An 18,614-nucleotide genomic window follows, 5' to 3' on the forward strand; every position below is an offset into this window, starting at 1 on the left:
ATTTTTTAATAAAAATTTAAAAAAATGTTCATTTAATAAATTTTCTTAATATAAATAATGTTTTAATTTATTTTTAATCAATAACTTAAAAATTTATAAAACTATAATTTCAATCCGTAAATTAATATCAATTTTTTAAAAATTATATGAATTAAAATAAGAATACGTTAATATATGTATAACACATGTTTAATATACATTATTATATATTTAAATATACATAAAATAGAATATATATTGATATATATAGAATATATTTAGAATATATAATTGAAATATATTATAGATGTATATAAATGAATAAGATTTACAGAACTACATAAACTAGATATATTAATTATGTGTAACATATTATATTATATTATATTATATATTAATATGTGTAATATATATTTTTAAATATACATGAAATAGAGATCTCTAATTATATAATAATAACTCTAATTTAACAATAGACGTACGACATGATATTCATTTGGATAGATAACTGAGACTCTTTATATATTATATAAAGAAACATATCTAATTTCTTGCTAAACGAGAACTTCATTTTCATTTTTAGACTTAGAATTTAACTTGTCATCAAAATTATATGGTTCATTGAAATGTACACCGTCTAAAAAATTTAATCATATTAATAGAAGGAAGTCTAAAATTTCTTTTTAATTTCGAGTTACTACTTATATTTCTTACTATTTTCTGTAAATTGATGATATTCTATAGAACTGATGATATTTCTTACTATTCTGTATTATTCTGATATTTCTTACCATATTTTCTTCTTTCTTTCTTACAAATGTAATTATCTATCATGAAAGAAAAAATATTCATATATTGTTTAAAATAATCTTTTTTAAATTGAATTAAATGACTCGAATTTTTTTGGAATATTATAAAGAGAAGATATTACAAAGATATTGTTATTCATGGTTTTTCAGTTTATAACTGTAATGAATTTTACACATTTCAATGCCTATATCTTTTGTATTTTTAATAATGTGTAATTTTTTTAAACATTTTTTTTTCTTTCATTCATTTTTTTAAACATTCTTTGTCTTTTATTATTATTTATTTACCAATTTTCTCATAAATTGAGTAGAGATTTGAAATTTTTATAATTTTTATAAGATAACATTTTCTTCATTATTTGAATTTAAAAAATTTAACTTTTATTCAAGAATATAATCTGAATTTATAAATATACAAAAAGATTATTAAAATATAATTTAATTTGTTTACATGATCATTTTCTTCTTCTATATATAATATTTTTATAAAAAAAATGATACATAAAAAAATGAATAAAATTTTTTTGTATTTATAACAATATATATTTTATTTTTATTTTTTGGTTATAATTATAGTTTGGTTATAATTATAATTATTAATTATAGTTTATATAATATAATTTACAGAAATTACAGAAAATTCGAATATAATATTTGATCTAGTAAAAACTAGTTAAAAATATTTCAAACAAAGTTCTAATGATTTTTTAGATTAATAATTTTGTTAATCATTTTACAAATGATATATACATATAGTGCAAACCACAATGCAACGTAAAATAAATTAAATATATTCAAGTATTCAGAGTACTCATTATAACTCAAACTCCGGTTTCAGAACCGGATATGAGTAGAGAAGAAGATAGGGATATAAGATTATATAACGACCTTTCACAATAACCATTGTCGTTCATCAATCTTGTTTTGTTTAATGGACGCTTATTGTTGCTGCAGGAAGTTTTTGTGGATGCATATTTAAATGGAATAAAATATTTATTTCAGAAATTACTATATTAAACAAAAAAAACAACAAATAACAAAATATTATACACAATTTTTAATTTATTAATTATATACATATTAAAATCAAAAGATCTTTAAAAATCAAAAGATAATTAATAGAAAATATATTTATTTATTTAATAATTTAGAGATTATATTAAAAATATAAAATTGATTTATTATTTTATATGGAAAATTTTAAATAATATAAGATATAATTTTTATTTTTATATCATAATGCTACATATTTTCTTATCGTAGTTTCTAAAATTACATACTTCAATAATCCATAGAGAATTTAGAAGAAGCCAAATAATATAAGCATATCTTATAATTTTCAATATTTTTGGAAATTTTCAACTTCAAAATATATCTTGACAAAAAAAAAATAATATAAATCAAATTTGATTTTATAGATGAAGATTACAATATATAATACAATACATAATATGTATAATTCTCATAAATATGGAAAAAATTAGTATCTTTAGAATATTTCCTTAATATAATTTCTCAAGTGGAGAAAAAATTTTTGCAAATCATTTTTGCAAATATGAAATATAAAATATTTATAGTATTTTTTATAAATATTCATTAATATTAATTATCAAATATTAATAGTAATATCAATTTAATATTAATATTAATTCATTAATATCAAAATTATTCTATATAATATTATATTTTAACATAATTATATAATTAGTTTAATTATATTAATTATATTATAATATATAATTCATAATTATCTGCAACTTTTTTTAATTTTCAATTTTTCATAGCCATATTTTCAAAAAATATAATAAATATAATAAATACAATAATAAATACAAATATGAAAAGTATAATAAAAGTATTGTACTTAGTTTTTGATTGAAGTTTTGGTATTTCATAATCAAATAATGATTCGACTGATACAGCCAAGAACATTAATAAGAATACAAACAAATGTATATAGACTAACCAATGTAATATATCTAGTTCGATAAAAGAAGATAAATATTTTCGAACCTAAAAATATATCTTCTTCCATCATATGAGCAAATTGATTAGCGAATATAAATATGAATATAAATATATAAATATATTCATTTAAGTGATTAATGTAATTATGCAAATGTTTGTTAAAACTGAAAAAAAATTGAAATCACTGCAGAAAATTTCTCCTGCAGAAATTTTCAAAATTTAGTCTAAAAACTAGGATAGATTCAAAAAAACGATGGATGAATAATAGCTAAAAATATATATATAATAAATAATATGAAATAGAAAATATTATGTATAATAAGACACCTCTTTTAACTATTAAAAAATTGATTCAATGTAATTTTTATTCTAAAAAACTCTAAATATTTTATAACTTGATATAACGTAATTTTTATTATTATATTATAATTATATATTTATTATTATATTATAATTATATATTATATATTATTATTATAAAATTAGTTATTTATATTCATTCTTATATGTTTTAAAAAATAAAAATAAAATTTTTTTTTAATCGCATGTTTTCTTATCTCTAATTATGTATTACATATTAACAGTATATAAGATGATTTTATTTAACGCTATTTTATTTAATGCTTTGTTCTAAAAATTTTAAAAACATATCTTGAATGTTAATGAATTAATTAAATATTATTATACTATCTTTTATTTTATTTTAGTTAAGTATTAGTGTAAATCTTCTATCAATTTAAATTTTCTATACAAAAATTAAAATTTCTATTTAAAAATTAATCAAAATTATCAGCTATCAAAATTTGTATTTTTAAAAAAAATTATTATTCTTTATTTTTAATATCATAAATTTTATATTAATATAAATTTTAAAATTATCAATTTAAAGTTTCTGTACTTTCTCATAAATTTTGATAACTATTTAACTTCTGCAAAAATTATCGAAAATTTTTTTTTTTTAAAAGAAATTATTATTCACCTGAATCCCACCACAGTTCTCGCTATTATTACCCTTTCGATGAACAGGAAACAGACCACCAAGCATCAAATCACCAGTCACATTCGCATACAGAATACGAGTATTCTCGATATTTGGTTCAATAGACAAGATAAACTCGAACAAACTCGTAATCAACATCACCTGAATCACAATTCTAATCGACATCATCAATCGCGAAAATTTCTTCTTCTCTTCACACCGAATTTTGTTAACGAAGAAAATATTCAATCAATCCAGTTAAGATGTTCACAGTCAGTGCTCGATTTGAAAGGACGAAACTACGAGGCGCCCTTTTAGTCTAGTTTTGTCTCCTTTGAGAAAGGGTGTGGCCGATTATGATGTTCTCTGAAGAGCATTCGAGAAACCGAGTTACCGGAAAAGCGGAAATCGATCGTGAAAACAGCGATATGCGAAAAAAGGTAAACGAATCTCACGTAAACAAGTGGAGAGCAATTTTGTTAAATGCATCTCTCTCTGAAGAGTGAAACAATATTATTTTTTAATTAAATGAATATATTTTATATATAATGATATTTATATAATGATAACATTATATTTTTATGAATGATTACTTTTTCGATTTTGATTCTTAATATTGTATGATAATATTTTCTATTGTGTGAAATCACATTATTAGATTATAAATCAAATATTTAAATATTAAGAATAAAAAAAAAATATGTATTATTAATAATTGAATGTTACATATATTATATATATAGAATATATTATATATTATATATATAGAATGCTTCAGGTCATGCCTTTAAATGTCAAATTTTATCAATATATTCTATGGATATATATAATATAAATAAGTAAAAAAAAAGAGATTATTACATGTTTAATGTTTAATACTTTATTAAAAAGTTATAAACAAAAATACAAAATTCAAAGAAAATGGCAATATTTACCTATAAATACTAACTTTTATTTATTATTATTAATACTAATTTTAATATTAAATATTTTAATATTAAATATATAATTGCAATTAATAATAATATACATACATAATTATATAGTATTTATTATATGCACAGTAATTTAATTAATATTTCAAAATTGCCACTTTATATCCTTAGTTATATTGACAACTTCAAAATGGAATCATTAATTCTATCGGTTCATTATATTTATTTTTGTTTCATAAAATTTTTTCTTTAAAATTCTTAACGGATAAAAATAAATTGAATTAATAAAATAATAAAGTCGAATGATTTCAGAAATTATAATATTAATCTTTTTCAATCAATTTATTTAGCTTTGAGGAAAAAAATTTAACCATTTTGTATTCTGTATTTTTGTTTATAACTTTTTTATAACTTTTTTTATAACTCTTTTATATCTTTAATATAATATTTTTTATTTATTTAGATCCAAAGAATATATTTATTAAAATTTAACAACTTAAATCTGAGATACTTTATATTACATTAAAATGTAATTTAATTTAATTTTATTTAACTTTGATGCTATTGTAGGAACATTTGTCCGCAAAGAGTTTGGAAATTAATTAATAAAAATAATATTAATTCTAGATTTCAATGTGATAATATTTCGCATCGATGAACAGTGATTTCAATTGGCCAATTTAACTGAGGAAACATTAATTTTAAAAAATTTTTAATATTTGAAATAATTAAATGTATGAAAAACAATATATTTATATTATTTTCTTATTATTTATATACTTAAAAAATATTATACTTTGTTAATTATAAGAAATTATTCTAGGTTTTTAAAATTTTCTTAATTTCTGTATTTCAAAAAAGATATATACATTTATTTTCATTTTATTCTTTCACTCCATTCTTTTTCGTTATATATAAAAATTTTAATTATTTTTGATAATTATTTAGAATAACATTTATAGGAAATCGTCGGTTAAAATAATAATTAACAACAATTCCAGGATCATTGAAATCAGTAAGAAAATCACAAATTAAATAATTATTTTATTCTTTCATTTATTTATCACATTTAGATCATTAATTTAATATTATTTTACGAGCCTTATATTTATATTTAAGATAATTAGAAGAAAGAAATATGAAATAAAAGAAGCTGCCAATCAATAATAATTCAGAGATTTTATTCAATAGATATTAATATAATCATATCTACGATTCTCTATGAATTTTTTTTATTATAATAATTAATATAGGAAATCACTGAAAGTTTGCTAAATTTATTCATTTATAAAACAGATGATTATGCAAGACTTACACACTTTTTGCTAATACTTATGAAAATTATGTTTTATTAAAGAAATATGACACAATTTTTCATTTCGTTTCAGCATTTAATCGAAAATAAATTTTTACCATGTGGCCATCGCATCTCATTGTCCATCAGCTTCCTCTTCGCCTTCGATGGTCGAGACGATTCGCCACGACTCACGACGCAAGGACGTCGTGGTTGCAGTTCAACGGCAGCTCAAGCTCGAACTGGTAGCGCGAGGACGAGGACGAGGAAGAGGAAGACCAGAGGAAGTTAACAGAAGTAACGGAGGAAGCGGAGTGGGAACGATAACGATGGAATCTCCAATTATTCAATCGTCTCTCCGAGCTGGCCCGTTTAAACCGTTCTCTGCTTCTCATCTGTTACTTGTCGACTTAGAAACGAACCGTTTTTCGAACGAGACGGCCGCGATTCCATTCTCCTCTGCATCTTGTCTCGTCTCGATCGCAAAAACAATCGATTAGAATCTGAGATCGAGATCCTGGAGACCATGGACGGAAGCGACGACGCGGACGGTTCGATGCACAAGTCGTTCGGGATAATCGATTGTGCTGTGTTTGCTGGTATGCTCGCGATTTCGGCCGTGGTCGGTGTATACCAAGCGTACAAATCCCGAAAAAACGAAGACGCGGTACGAGAATATTTAGTTGGCGGACAAAACATGTCAATATTTCCTATAACGATGTCCTTGATAGCCAGGTATGGTAGAAATCCATTTTATCCGAACTCAATTTGCTAAAACCAAATTTTCATCTATAATCTATTTCATCTATTAAATCTAGCTGAATTTTTATTATCATGCTGAATATTATGTAGTATAATTGTGGGAGAAATGAACTAGAGATAATTATTTGTGCTTGAAGATTTTTGTTTGATGGTATAATAATATATTTGAAATAATAATTGTGATGATAAATTTTGATAGTAAATAAATTTATAATTATAGCAATAAATGTACTCTTCTTAAAAATAAATGTTTAAAAAATTATCATATTGGTTCAATTGACTTACTTATATATTATGAGTTACTTGAATTATGTTACGAAGAAAATATTTTGTATTTATATAACTTTATAACTTTTTATCTTATAATTTAAGCTCTTCTAATAATTATTTTCAATTATTGTATATCATGCAATCATAACAGTCTATTTAATATTTTCTTTACATATTATAATCTTCTTTTTTGTTTCTTTTAATTTTGTATTTTTTTTGTATTATAATTTTTTTGCTATTCTATAAAACATTTTATATTCTATAAAACAAATTTTATCCAATGAGTACTCTAGATACAAATTATAAACTTTTTAATAATAAAATAATAATATATCAATTAAATTTTATATTAAATTTTAGAAGAAAAATCAAATAATATTTAAAAGATATACATAAATATATAGATATATGATTATTTATAAAATTATAGATAAATTCTGGGTTTCATATACTTTAGAAAAACTTAATAAAATAATAACTTAATCATAGATTTATAAAAAAAAATATATAATATTTAATATATTTCACAATGATAATATATAAGATATTTATATATCAAATTCATATTAGAAAGATGAAATATTCATAAAAGTATAATATTTATATCAATATTATAGAATGAAATAAATTTTTATCTATGTAATGCTACTCTATTTCAAAATGAACTAAGTCAATATAATAAGTTAGTATAATAATATCAAACAGATATTTCTAAAATATCTGTTAGATATATTATATAGCTGATCCATTTATAAAATTTATTTTTCTTAAACTAATATTATTATTTATCATTTCTAGCAATTTTGAGGAAAATTTTTGTCAAAGCTTAAATAAGCGAATTCTAGTCAAGCATCTATTTACTTGAATTAGTGCTAAATTGCATCACTTATATGCTACTAAAATGAAAACAAAGGCAGAACGCAATAGATTAGATACTGTACATAAATAACGCAGTATTATTACGATCTGATGTGTTTCAATTGTATAAGTTTATATTTTCATTAAAATCAGTTTTCATTTTTTGTGTTTTCAATTTAAAATCATAATTTCTAATTTAACATTTAATATGATTATTACGAAATATATTTATAAAAGTATAATAAATTGCAATAGTGTGTCGTTATAGTTTGTGTCTATCTAACCTAATATATTAAATAATCCGAAAATGGATAAGATACAGTAATTCTAAAAAAATTAATCATTTTTATTCAGTAAGTTTATATTTTTATTTAATCAATTTTCAGTTTTCAAGTTTTTAATTCAAAATCATAATCTCTGGTTTGTTATAATTATTACAAAATTTTTAAAAACAATCGCATAATTTCGGCATCATTGTGTCCATCTAAGTTAACATGTTAAATAATTCGAAAATGAATCAGATAAAGTAATTTTAAAAGAGATAAACTATTTTTTTTTTAATGAATTATATATATTTTATATCTTATATATTATATATATTATATCTATGATTAAGAAAACTAGTAAAAAATAAATTACGTGAATCAATTTTAATTTTTTTATATATTATTTTATTTGGTTACACTTCCTATTATAACGTTTAGAATTTATCTTTAAACTTATAAAAATATATACATATATTTTATTCTTTAATTAATAGAAAAATTATAAATATTTTTGCTTATAATATAGTATATTAATAATAAAATATAATAAAAATCATAATATTTAAAAATAAATAAAACTTATTAAATAAATAAAACTTTTTAAAAATAAATAAATAAGTAAAACAATTGCAATAATAATTCATTTGATTATTAATCTATAAAATGTTATTTATTTAAACTACATTATATAATTTAGATGAATCTATATGATAAGATATTCTATAATTTTATTTTTTTAATGTTTCTTAAAATTAATGCATCATCAAATTTTGTATCTAAAGATTATTCCTTGCTAATAATATTAAGCATAATTCATATTTTTTTTTATAAATTTGAACTATTATTGTAGAAAATGATGGAATTATTGTAGAAAATGATAAAACACTATAAAAAATAGATCAATGAGTATTTTTTTGTTTAAAAACTGAAAGATTTCTTATATATTTATGTGTGTTAAATCTGCATTTAACAGTAAAAATTACCTATTATGTTAGATTTAAGAGATAATAAATACTTTAATAACTACTTGGTATATTTATGAAAATATTTCAAAAAAAAATTTTTTCAATATTTTTGTTAACAACATGGCATAATATATCCTTCTTCCTTAATTATAAAATATTTTTTTGCCAAGATAAATTTGAAGTTATTCTATCATTTGATAATAAAAATTATGAATAAAAATTTATTGAAAAATATTTTACCATGATACCAATGAAAAACCATGTCTTTTTTTATTAGAGTTTTATTTAAACCCAAATTTTTATAAATTCTCATTCTGTTGTCAGTAAATTAAAAATAAAATAAATTTAAAATAATATCTCAGTAAAACAGGATACGATAATAAATTTATGATAATAAACTTTATAAAACATTAGTATTATAATATGGTATTGAAAATATTAAAAAAAAATATTGAAAAAAAATTGTTTTAGAATATTTTCATAAATATAACAAAAAATTAATTATTTGTATAAATAATATTTATTTATTTTCTAAATATGATTAATAATAATAGGAAATTTTAATAGTGAATATTTATTATCTATCTTATCTATCTTAAATCTAACATAATAGGTAATTTTTACTGTTAAATTCAGATTTAACACAGATTCAGATTCATTGCACGAAAATACATAAAAGATCTTTTTAATCTAGAAAAAAAATTTTGTTTAATTTTTTAAAAATATTTAATTTATAAATAATTTATAAATATTTAATCTATTTTTCTTTATTTTTTCTAGAGATATTTTATATATATAATTATATATATACGATGTTAATATATATAATTCGTAACACATTTTTAAAAGGTCAATTTTTAAAAATCAGAGAGAAAAGAAAGATGAATACAAAATTAATAATTAAAAGATATATATATATTATTTTAAAAGAAAAAATTAAAATTTTATATTTATTTTATGTTAAGAAAAATAATAAATTTTTTTTTTAATGAAATCCAGTGAAATATATATACATTATATATATATTATATAACACGATATTGAACTTCGATTATTTGAATAAAAAATCATAAATACAGAAAAATCATGAAGAACTCTATTTACATAAATGAAATTTAAAATTATGTCTAATTTTTTGAATTCTTGCTTCTATATTGTTTCTATTATTATTGAGCATTAATCTATTTATATTTTTATCTATTATAATTATATTATAATTAATTTATTTATATGATCATCTTTATAATATTAAATCATCTTATAATCAATGTCATTTTAAAAACCTAGTTTTTAAGTTTTTAAAACCTAGCAATTATAAAAATCATTTATTATAAACAAATAAAATTATTTATAATAGAAAATTAAAATATATAATAATATTATATAGATAATATGATAACTTTTATATGAACAGTTATTAATTAAATGATGAAAAAAGTTTTTTTTGCTATAATAATATTATAAGAAATTAATTAATACTAGTCACATTATTTCTATCTCCATCATATTCTTTTATTAAGAAAATTAATAAAAATGTATTAAAATAGTATAATTCTTTTAATATTAAATTATTCAAGTGAAAATAAAATCTCTGTAAAAATACAAATCAATATATAATATGTAGATTTCATTATTTTTTTTTTATTGAAAAATGATTTTAAAATGACATTATTTATGAGATTACGTAATGTAATACAGAATATTATTTGTGATACTAGAAAAAGGATAATTCTTTATAAGTAAATAAATCGAAAAAAGAAATTCTTTGATATGAAGAATCGTTTTGATAAAAAGCTTCGTTTTTGAGAAAATTGAATTTAAAAATATATCATATATATAATGCTTATTAATTATAAACTCTTCTAATCTAAATTTAATAATTATAAACTCATTCATATTTTTTATAAGAATAAGATAAAAAAATGAAAGTTTTATGTATTTCTATAATATAAAGGAAAATAAAGAAATAGAAAGAAAAATTTTTCTTTTCGTAAATCTAAGAAAAAAAAATATCTTAAAATTGAATTTTTAATTAAAAATGAAAAAATATAAACTCAATATATAATTTTTATTTTAGTATTTTTATATTTAGCATTAGTTATTTATGATAGACGGCCAAACATACTAATAATTAAGTTATTTAAACTTTTTTTTATCATTTCTGTTAAAATGGATTATAATTTTTTAATTTTTGGTATTAATTTCTGGCTTCTTTTGATATAAACTTTTCAAAATTACCAAAATTTAATGCATTAGCATAAATTTAATGCTGACATGATAAAAAAAAATTGATTTCTAAATATGATTTTATTTAAATAATAATTTTAGTTTTAGTTTTAGTTTTTGAAGCACAATATCTTATTGAAAAATAATCCTTTCATCTTTTGTTAATGTAAATAATAAATATGTACAAGTATTTAATATATACATTAAATGTAAGTTTCGAGTTATTAGATTTCTGTTTCTGTTTATAATCATAAATATGAGCAATATTATTATCTATTTTCTATCAATATTATTCTTATATTAATAATGTTCTGTATAAAATGATTTTTTAAATAAAAATAATTTTTTGTATTACACTTTACATTTATTAAGATAGAAACAAAATTTTGATTATAATATTGTATACATAATTATGCTTTTTCAATTAAACTATTATATATATTATTTTTGTATCATATTTATAGTTTCAATTTTTTAAAAATACATTTGATTTAATAAAAAAAAAAAAAATAAGAAATATTACATCCTATTTGAATCTTATAGTTATGTTACTAATAGTTATAGTTAGTTATAATACATAATAGTTATAGTTATAGTTACATAATGATAAATTTTCACTTAATCTTTTCAAAAAATTATAAAATTTAGAAAATTTTATTATTCTTTCTTTTCACATAGAATCATTTTCTATTTCTATTCTATTATAAATAACAAAATACTTTATATTTTTGATATATTAAATTTAACAAATTAATTCATAAAATATTCGACAATTATTCGTAAAATTGTTTTGAAATTTAAAATCTTTGATACATTATTATACATTTTAAAAAAGATATTTTAAAATTTTTTTAATAAAACATAAATTTTTATGAATTTAAAAATTATAAATGATGTATTGATGAATTATTCCTCCTATTATATAGAATATTAATTTTAGAATATCAGTTAAACCTTATTTAATAAATTATAAATAATTAAGTTGATAAAGGTCATAAAATGATAGCTCTATCTTCGTCAGACTATTATCTCATTTTACCTTTGTCTCATTATATCTAATGCAAATTTAAATTGTTTATAATTTTTGATTTCTTATTTATTTGAAGTTTCTAGAATCGATTTTTTATAATTATTCTATGAATATATTAATATTCTATATGAACAGTCTAGTTATGAAATTTCTTGGTCCCCTCAGAGATTCAATATAAACGTTCTCTAATAAGTGAAATCAGTGGACTCCTATTATATGAACGACCTGATTATATGAGCTTCTTGTTCACCGAAGGGTTGATATAAATGGAGTTCTATTGTAATTGAAAAAAATGTATCAAGAGTAGAGTTCAGCAAGATATAGGATTTTAGAAATAAATTTTTTTTTAAATAATATTTCGATAAGAATAATATTTTAAATATGTATTTTAATATCGATATTTTTAAATGATAAATATTTGATTAAAATATAAGAAAATAATATTTCATTTAATAGTATTTCGAATAAACATTTTTTAATATTTTATAATATATATTATAATATATATTTTATAATATATACTTTAATATTTTATAGTACGATAATATATCAAAGTTATATATTCTATATAATAAAAACAAAAAAAAAGAAAACTCAATTTATATATGTATAAATGGATACATATTATACATAAACATAAAGTTTTTAATTTCGTAAATTAAGCATTAAATTCGTGATTTAAGCATTTTAGACGAATTTTAGTATTTTCAAATAATATTTGTTACATGCGCAAAAGCTTCTTTATTAATCTTTTTTCATTTTTATTTATCTTTTCTCCGATTGTTATTTTAATAAGATTATGTTCACTATTCAATTTAATATAATATTTCAAATAAAATCAGTATCAAAGATATGAATATACAAAAAAAAAAAAAACAAGAAATTATTCCGATTAGAATAATTACATACATTAAATGCTGAGAAAGGAATCAAAATTTTTTATACTCATAAAAATATTTATGAAATAACAATAGTACTTATAGAAATATTTCAATTTTTCAATATTTCTCAATTTTAAATTATTTCAAATTTTTTTTAGCTCTTAGGTTAAAAGTTTCAAATCCATTTTCTTTCTCATACGAAAAAAATCTTTTCGTTTCGCTTTTCAGTTATATATCTGGAATAACAATCCTTGGCTTCCCAGCAGAAATGTACGTGTATGGAACACAATTATGGTGCGTGGTTATCGCCGATTCGTTCGTCTCATTGACAATGGCCGTGGTATATTTACCAGTATTTTATGGTCTTGGCATTACTTCATCGTACGAGGTAACACATTATTCACTATTGTTTCCTTATCCTTCTTTAATTGTTTTCTCATTCGATTGCACATTCCTAGTATCTCAATCTGCGATTCAATGGCGTCGTTCGACTTATGGGCTCCGCGATATTTCTGATAAAAATGGTAAGTCTTTGTTTCTTCACAATAAACACAGTGTTTCGAGCATATAGAGTATTCCAAAAATGAATCGATAAGATTTAAATAATAATTAATTCCTTATTTCAACTTTTTTCTTTGAGAAAATTTTAACTTTGTCAATGAATTATCAATGAAAAACACTAGACTAATCACAAAACGTATTGTTACATATGACATATATAGCCAACAAATTCTAATATGTATCAAATTATGTTGAATAATTATTACGAAAAAGTTATCAATTTATTTATAAACGATAAATAAATTAGTTAACTTCGATACATATTGTTCCGATTTGTTTGTTCAAATTCTGGTTCATATCTAACGCTATGATAAATCTATGCACTCTGTGATTGACCGCGTTTTTCATTAATAATATATTATTTTTAAAAAAGATCGTTTGAAATCAAATAGTTAATTTTTAAAATACCCTATATGGGATATAATAGGATTTTTTATTATTTTCGAAAGTACGAAAAAAAATTTTTTATAAAACAGAGAGTATATTTTATACGATAAGAACAATAAAATTATCAATAAAAAATTTTTAATAAGCTGTTCTAGTTTCGAGCATTTATAATTTTTTAAAGCATTTAATTAATATTTAATTCTACTTGGAAATAATATTTTCCTTATATCTAGATCCATACAGGATTGTGAAGTATAATATTTTATATCTACAATTATTCATAAAATGTATGTCATATTCAAATTCGAGTTTATTTGAAAATTTTAATTTTTTTCTTCGAAATGTTTATAAAATATCCGAATCTATGAATATTTAAATATACTTATAATGCTAGTTTAGAAAAAACTGATTAATTTTCGACTTAAAACCTTAATATGTATAGAGTCTTTTCTAAAATAGTATGAAGATGCATCGATTTTTGCATAAAAAAATATATAATTTCATAAAAAAGGGAATTGATTTTTTATTCAATAAAAAGTTTCAATCAATATAATTTATAGCACTCTGTATATTTCGAATTTTTCATCTTTATCTATTCTCTCGAAATATTATGAAAATAAGAGGAAGCAAGAGAAAGAAAAAGAATACATTTAACTAAAACGATGTATCATTACAGCTGTTGTACATTCCACTGGTCATATACGTTCCTGCTCTGGCGTTCAATCAAGTTACCGGGATGAATCTGCACGCGATAGCGGTGCTAGTCTGCGCCGTTTGTATATTTTACACCACTTTGGTGAGAAGAGGATCGAAACGCAGTATCGACGTCCTCGTTTTATTTCTCTTGTAGTAATCAAGATAAGAATGTGAATATATTTGAGAGTAAAATTCTCTCGAGATCTATTTTTTTGCAAGAGAACACTTGAGAGTAATTATTCAATAGTAATTTTCATTTTCGAAAGTTATTTTTCACAAGAATAATCTCATTTCCGAGATTTCTATCTCTGAGAATTATTTTTCACAAATGAAAACTTTAAGTATGAACATTTAACAATAATTTTTACTTTTAAAAATTATCCTCGAGATCTATTTTTTGCAAATGAATATTAACTATTACGAATGATTAATATTAACTTTTACTCTCGAAGATTACTCTCAAAAGTTATTTTTCACTCTCAAGCTATTTTTTGAATACTGAGAATAATTGTTATGATAATAATTTCATTTTCAAGAATTGCTCTCGAAATTCGTTTTTGCAAATATGTTGGAAATGACTGTTCATTCAAAAATTATTTTTCACAAGAATAAACTTCATTTCCAAGATTTTTTCATCTTAAAATTTTGAGAATGACTCAAAAATAATAAAATTCGAAAATAAATTTTTAAAACTTATCGTCAAGATTTATTTTTTGCGAATAGACAATTAAGAATAACTCTTCAATAATTTTCACTCTTAAAATTTGTTCTCGAGAGACACTTTTTCATTCTCAAGATTTGCTCTCAAAAAATACACTCAAATTCAACAATGAATTTTATTTCTAGATTTAGCTATTTATTTATTTTTTTATTTTCGAGAATTGATTTCAAAATACATTATCTTTCACAAATAGACACTATATTGAGAGTAATTATTCGAGAATAACTCAATCAAAGTATTCATTAGTCCAAAATAAAGAAAGAAAATAACTAATAACTCGAATATTTATCAGTTTACTCTCAAACACATTCATATTTAAAAACTTAAAATAAGAAAACGTTCATTCTCGATATATTATTTTTCAGGGTGGCTTAAAGGCAGTCGTGTGGACTGACGCTATTCAGACGATCGTCATGTTCGGAGGAGTGATAGTAATAGCTGTGATCGGGACGAATCAAGTGGGAGGATTCAACGAAGTTTGGAAGAGGAATCGCGATACCGATCGAATCCAATTCTTCGAGTAAGAAATTATTTGTTCTGAATCATTCTTCCGTGCTTCCGTGAGTCTATTGCTATTGCCCAATCGACAGCATGAATTTAGATCCGACAGTGCGGCACACCTTTTGGACCGTTGTCATCGGCAACTACTTAAACTGGTTGGCAAGCTGTTCCGTCAATCAAGCGATGGTGCAACGATGCTTGGCCATGCCCAATTTACGGAACGCCAATATGTGAGTTGTTTTAAATTTTATCTTCTTATGAAGATTATGAATCATGTGAATCAATTTACTTACTGTTCAATTATAGAGGAAGATAATAACTGGAAAAAAATATAAAAAGAAACTTTTTTATCCTTGATAAATAGAATATAGAAGAAGATAGTAATTGAAACAAATATAAAGATATATATTTTTGTATTATAGTTGATAAATTTTTTATCAAACGTAGTATCAAATATCAATTAAAAATATTGAAATTTTTGTAAAATGTAAAATATTATGATATAAATTTAAAACATATTAAATCAATGTGAAATAGATATAAAAAAGATAATTGAAATTTTTGTATATTATGTAAAAAAATATATAGTGAAAAAATAAAAAAATGATAGTTGGCAGAAAATATTTGATTGACAGAAGATCTGAAATAAATATTCGTTATTTTGAATTCACAGAAAATTAAACATTATTTTTTTTAATATCTTTTGGTAATTATGCAAAAAAAGAAATTTTTCAATTTTAATTGGACAATAATCGATTAGAATTTTTTAATTTGATTGATTAATTGATTAATATTTGCGATTAATTTAATTGAAGAAAATTAATCATCCAGAAATTGTCAATTAATTTAATCGATTGTTTAAATCATAATTGTTGATGAAAAAAATAAATTACAAATTGCTGATTTTTAAATGGAATTTGATTAAAATTTCAATTAAGTTTGTTGTCCTATTTTAAAAATGTTAATAAAATTTTGTTATAAAAATAAAGAAATGACGAATATACTCGTCACAATACAAAAAATTGCCAATTTTTAATGACGAAAAATACTCTTCACAACTAAAATTAAAATAACATTTTTCCATTTAAAATTATTTGGATTGAATTTATTATTTCATGGTATTTTTAGAATAAGTATTATAATAAAGAAAAGTTCTCTCTCGTTACAAATACAAATATTATTTAACGAATAATCATTAATGAAAAAAATAAATTGTCAATACAAATTGATTTTTAAATAAATGAAATTTAATTAAAATTTCAGTTAAAATAATATTTTTTCATTTAAAATTATTTTTATCTATATTTATAGTTATTATTTATTTATTATTATAGTTATTATTATATATTATTTATATTTATTATTTATGATATTTTTGAAATAAGTAATATAATAAAAAAAAATTCTATGTCATTTTATTAAGCACAAATATTATTTAATATTACGTAGATACTCAGACTTTATGGATATTTCATTATCAAATACCACGATTCTTAATTGCGAATAACATTAAATTGAAAACAAATTGTTGTTAACAAACAATTGTGTAAAAAATAAATTTCATTCAAAAAATTTTCAACAATTGTTGATCAATTGATAGTTAAAATTAAATTTTTAATCATTAATTGCAATTAACGATCTTAACTAAATTAAAACTAAAAATTTAATCATTAATTTGCGATTAATAGTTAAATTAATAATTCAATTATTAATTCTTAATTAAATTATTGCTTAATTCTGTTTCAATAATTATGAAATTTTATTTCATTCATTTGTTGAGCACGAATATGTAATTCAAGCAGAAAAGTTGGCAGAACATTATATACGTTGATATAAATAGAAAAAAGGATAATAATATCTTAATGTGATTTTCTTGTAATTTTCTATTTTTCAATAATGATATACAGTTGTTAGAAATGTTACTTAGTGCATATACTAGATTTAAATATAGAGAAACACATTTATATCAAATTATATATTGTTTTCAATCATAAGAAGAATAATTGACATAAGTTAAAAAACAAAAGTTTTGCCGTATCTCAATCAAGAAATTTTTCTTGAAAATTTAATAAGAACTTTATTAAATTTAGTAGATCATAGTAATGCATATTTAATACTATGCATTCTATAATTGATCAATATTTTCATTAATAACTCCTTATTAATAACAAAATAAAAATTTTTACAAAGAAAAAAATTGTTTGAAGTCACTTTAGAAATTATACAGAGTTCAAGTTCAAGATTCATTTCTAAAATATTTTATATATCTATGATCGATATTTATCATGCAAGCATAATACTTATTGCCATATGATATTTATATTGAAAGAAATCTTAATGAAGTTTTCAAAATTAAGAAAAACTGAAAGAAATCAAATATAGTATTGAATTATTTGTCGAAAAAAAAAAATAGAATATATTCTGAGTAATGTACTCTTTTAAAATAATGATTTAAATAATATATCTAATGCACATATAATAGATATAATATATCATAAAAATTTATATTTATATTTTATATTAACA

The 18,614-nt window shown here is 20.2% G+C and overlaps 2 protein-coding genes across 2 annotated transcripts in view; both read left to right on the forward strand.

Annotated features, from left to right (window-relative positions):
- Window positions 1-3,757: 3,757 nt before the first annotated feature.
- LOC116186665 lies at window positions 3,758-6,464 on the forward strand. The gene is made up of 2 exons (XM_031514702.1): window positions 3,758-4,175; window positions 6,141-6,464. The coding sequence occupies exons 1-2, from the start codon at window positions 4,092-4,094 to the stop codon at window positions 6,462-6,464; spliced, it is 408 nt and encodes a 135-aa protein (XP_031370562.1). The 5' UTR covers window positions 3,758-4,091.
- LOC102680102 (sodium-coupled monocarboxylate transporter 2-like) overlaps window positions 6,237-18,614 on the forward strand; it is a 21,793-nt gene continuing 9,415 nt past the window's right edge. The window contains exons 1-6 of the mRNA XM_006624750.2: window positions 6,237-6,699; window positions 13,451-13,610; window positions 13,681-13,746; window positions 14,847-14,966; window positions 15,953-16,107; window positions 16,178-16,318. Coding sequence (XP_006624813.1) covers window positions 6,491-6,699; window positions 13,451-13,610; window positions 13,681-13,746; window positions 14,847-14,966; window positions 15,953-16,107; window positions 16,178-16,318 — 851 coding nt within the window. The 5' untranslated portion in view covers window positions 6,237-6,490. The remainder of the gene's footprint in view (window positions 6,700-13,450; window positions 13,611-13,680; window positions 13,747-14,846; window positions 14,967-15,952; window positions 16,108-16,177; window positions 16,319-18,614) is intronic.

This window comes from Apis dorsata, unplaced genomic scaffold (assembly GCF_000469605.1).
Source record: "Apis dorsata unplaced genomic scaffold, Apis dorsata 1.3 scaffold_1121, whole genome shotgun sequence".
Taxonomy (NCBI): Eukaryota; Metazoa; Arthropoda; class Insecta; order Hymenoptera; family Apidae; genus Apis; species Apis dorsata.